Raw genomic sequence first — 4,194 nt, forward strand, 5'->3', positions numbered from 1 at the left:
CTTCTAAAGCGAGGCTTGACCTAGTCTAATCTGTGCAGCCTGGCTCGGTCTTTGTGAAACACACCAAGCAAGGCTGCAGAGCTAAGACTACTTTAGTGCAATACCCCCCTGAACACTGACCTGAACATGGCTGCTATCAGAGTCCGAGCTTGCTGATTGTCTTCTGGGGACCTTGTTGCTCCGCTGCTCTGGGTTCTGGTTGTCCTCCTCCATTCTTCTCTTGTCCAGCAGATCTCCACTGTGGGTGCCGGACTCACTCTGGATTCTGTTCAGTACAAATCAAAGCACCAAGAGATATTCAGTAGCTGCTGTCTCCTCTCGTTCTCCTCACACAACTAAAAGAACAGTCTACAAACTCAAAGCAGCGGCTGTTACCTTTCCTTCCTAGCTACACAATAAACTTGGAGTAGTTTGAAGAAAACAGCATTATATTAAACTGTGAAGAAATCTCAACAACTGCTCAATAAAAGGTAAAGATGTTTTAATTAAATTCACTCAGAGCATCAATAAAAAGCTATTTTGCCAACACTAGATATAAACCAAAGCTACACAATAGATGTGATTAAAGTGCTGTGAGCTGTAAGTTCACCACTTCTAACAAAGGCAAAAGATGTCATCTCAGAGACAGGGTCTTCCTGTCTCACTAAGACTACGTTGTTTAGGTGAGCTTGTCTCTCTCTGATGTGAGCCAAATGCAGATTTGTTATAAATGACTTCAAACTTTTTTTTCCTCAATGAAAAAGATCAGATCAAGTAAAATTGCGAGACAAATGTGTAGTTACATATCTAGGAAAGTATTGTTTTGATTAATCTCTCCTTTGTGCTGCTCTAAATGTTAATTTTATCTTCTCTAGCCTTTTGGCTTTAATTTGTATTTTAAGTATCTCCTCCCTTTTTGTTGATCTGTTCTTTGTTGTTTCTTGGATTCAGCTAAATATTTCTTACATAGACAACATTGGTATTGTATATACGTATTGTATTCCCCAACGAGAGTGTTGTATGTTGTTGCCTTTCTAAATGAAAAAAATAAGACGTTAATTGCGCATGCGTCACTTTGCGACAAGTAACCTCCTAACGAAGAGACTTCTGTATTGTCAACACAGTAAAAATGGACCTACTTAACGAAGTTGGTTCACTACTGGCTACAAGTTAGCATCAAACACAACAAAGGCTGTCACTGGAATGGCGTTTTGAGCTAACGTTAGCAATCAAACAACCACAGATAGCTACAACGTTTCTGAAATGAGTCCCATCTTCTGTTATTGTTTGTAATGAGAAAAGTTTATTATTTTATGGATGTCACAAATGTCAGTATAATGCGTTATGCCGTAAACCGGTTAAATCTGAGCATGCACAACTCACACCTGCACTCGACTCACATCGGGGAGTGACACTGTTTTGTTTCTTACACTTAGAACTTTACTGTCGTCAGAATCCCTCCGCTAGAAATAGTCCGGTTGGTTTGGGGCGGTGTGAAAGCTCGTCCGAACTCGGGCCCCTCCCTGCATCCACAGCTATTCAGTCTAGCATCTTTGAATAACTGTTGTACTCAGCCACCCCCCCAGTCCGACGCCCCTGCTAGCGGGTCAGCTTCCAGTTAGCTCTAAACAGTGGCCTAGGTTAAACAGCCCCTCTGCTCCAACTCCTCTTTAACACAGCAAAAGAAGAAAATATTTAATGATACCGCCAACGCTGTCAGCTGCTCACATGGTTCACCTTCCTCTAGAATATTAGAAACACTAAAGCAGAAGCAGAAAAGCCTAGACGTTAGAAATGTATTGGAGCACCATTATTACTGAGAGTAGAAGTGTCGGCGAGTCGCCTCTGATATTCTGTCCATCAACAAGCGACTGTTCCCACCCACGTGACGTGTATTTACCATAGACCGTTAATATACTATCTATCTAGTCTATGGTATTTAACGAATCGCACCGAGTCCACCGAACTACAGAGGATCAACCGAGCAACAGACGGAGCACACGGTTGCTCAGAACGGACGCTCTGTTTCCTTGCCGAAGGGAAGCTAACGCATGCGCAGCTACGGCTTCAATTCGCTTTGATAGCTGTATAAGAGACTTTATTAAAGTGGTTTACCTGTGTGTGTGTTGTTTACCTTGAGTCAGTCTTCTTAAAACTGACTAAACAAAGAAACACAGCTCTCCGCCAGCCCGAGATCACAGCGAAGCAATGAGACTTCCGGTTTCCTCCAAGTCAGGGTTTTTCAGTTTAAAGTTCAATATGAAAGAACGGCGCCCCTGGAGGTCAGGAGGGGAACAACAGCTACACATTAACTTAATCAGTTAGGGTAAGGTGACCAGATTTCACAGACAAAATCCGGGGACATTTTCAGCTCAGAAGCATATTTACCTCAGAAACAAGTAATGTTTTTATTTTTGTAGAACTTAAAACGGGGACACTAGACCTAGAGCTGTTCTTATTAGGGGCTGAGCCCCCCCCCCCCCCCCCAGGTCTGATCCTAGACTCACCCCTGCTGCTGCTTCCTACTCCACTCCACTACACCTCAAGATAGAAAGTCCTAATATTTCAAGATAAAAAATCCATCCTTATACTTCAAGAAAAAAGTCTAATATTTCAAGATAAAAGTCCTAATATTTCAAGATAGAAAGTCTTAAAATTTCAAAATAGAAAGTCCTAATATCCTAATTTCAAGATAGAAAGTCCTAATAATCCAATATTCAAAATAGAAGTCTAATAATCCTAATATTTCAAAAAAAGTCCTAATAATCCTAATATTTCAAGATAGAAAGTCTTAATATTTCAAGTTAGAAAGTCTCAATATTTCATAATGTTGTAATGTTTACTTAACTACTGACAGCTTTTGCTTTACTGCTCAAGGCTTGTTTCTGCAACAGCTCATTGAGAATCAGATACAACAAAAACTACTGAGGACATATTTTCCTTTGAAGCTTCCTGCTTCTTACAGTGCAGATGCTTTTGCTGCTTGCTCCTGCCTCTGCTTGCATATTTTTGCTGATAATCTTGCTTTTCCTCTGAGAGAAACTATGAGCAGCGGCTCTTGGATACTTATAAATAACTGGACTATACATTTTTTGTAGACACAGTAGGCTATTGCCATATTTTAACATTTTCCTGCGTGAGTGTGGCCTACCAATAGCTCAAGCCTGTCCTACAGTGACTGTAGCTAAAGCTAATTAGCAGCAAGATGCCTCCTTTCTCCGTGGATGACTACTACAAACTCCTTCAGAAGATTGCACTTCTGGAAACCAAGGTTTACCTTCTAGAAGTGAACGTGGAAGTTAACGGATCTTGTGGAAATGACACCACTTTACCATGGACCCATAACAATGGACAAAAGCATGCTAACACACGGCTAATTAGCACCAACAAAGCTACAAAGAAACAGGAGGGCTGTAGAACGGGTAACAAATCAACAAGTGGCAGTCCTCCCTGGAACTCTTGTGGTGCGAAGCCTAAGAGTAAATCATTCTCCTGGGAAATGGGAGGACGACTAACGGGCAGGGCACAGCGCCCTGAGATTTGTGATATGACCGGCTGGCCTGCATTATCTTCCGGGCAGAGCGCCTCTTCAACCCCTCAACCTAGTAGGACACAGCCGTGGACAGCTGCAAAAGGGAAAATAAGCAACAAAATGCCCCCCACAACCTGGTGTGAACTGGATAACAGATTTGCTCCTCTGCTGCAAGACGCTGGACAGTCATCTGATGACCGGGACTGCGTTTCATCGCACACAGCAGGGTAAGGACTGAGAGCAATTCAAAATAAATAGCTAACAACTGGGCCTCAAACCCTGATGTGGGTGACTCTGCTGTAAAAGATTAAAAAACAGTAAAACACCAAAATACTCTGTTTTCCCAAAGACATGGTGTCTGACTTTACCAAAAAATCCCAGCTATCATAGCAGAACACCCAACTGTGAGAACATTATTCTGCATATAGGGTCAAATGATGTTGTAAAGCAACAGTCTGAATTGCAGAGACTGGACTTTAAGAACTGCTGGACACCGTCAGCTCTCTAAACGCAAATGTGTTTATCAGTGGCCCTATACCGTCAGTCAGAAGGGAGATGAGAGATTCGCCGACTGTTGGCACTAAACAATGGCTTTCAACTGAATGTACCGTCCACTCTCTGCAGTTCATTGACAATTTAAACATTTTCTGGGAGCGCAGCATCTTTTTAAAGCAGATAGACTT

General features: G+C 42.1%; 1 protein-coding gene across 1 annotated transcript; it reads right to left on the reverse strand.

The window, feature by feature from the left end:
* Positions 1-120: 120 nt before the first annotated feature.
* On the reverse strand, positions 121-2,138 carry LOC116688261 (uncharacterized protein C53C9.2; the record flags this gene model as incomplete). Its single annotated transcript, XM_032514165.1, is given in 2 exon segments — positions 121-265; positions 2,114-2,138. A coding segment is annotated over 1 exon segment (93 nt), but the record flags the coding sequence as incomplete, so codon positions are not given.
* Positions 2,139-4,194: the final 2,056 nt, after the last annotated feature.

The sequence above is a fragment of the Etheostoma spectabile genome, chromosome 4 (assembly GCF_008692095.1).
Source record: "Etheostoma spectabile isolate EspeVRDwgs_2016 chromosome 4, UIUC_Espe_1.0, whole genome shotgun sequence".
In the NCBI taxonomy this organism is placed as follows: Eukaryota; Metazoa; Chordata; class Actinopteri; order Perciformes; family Percidae; genus Etheostoma; species Etheostoma spectabile.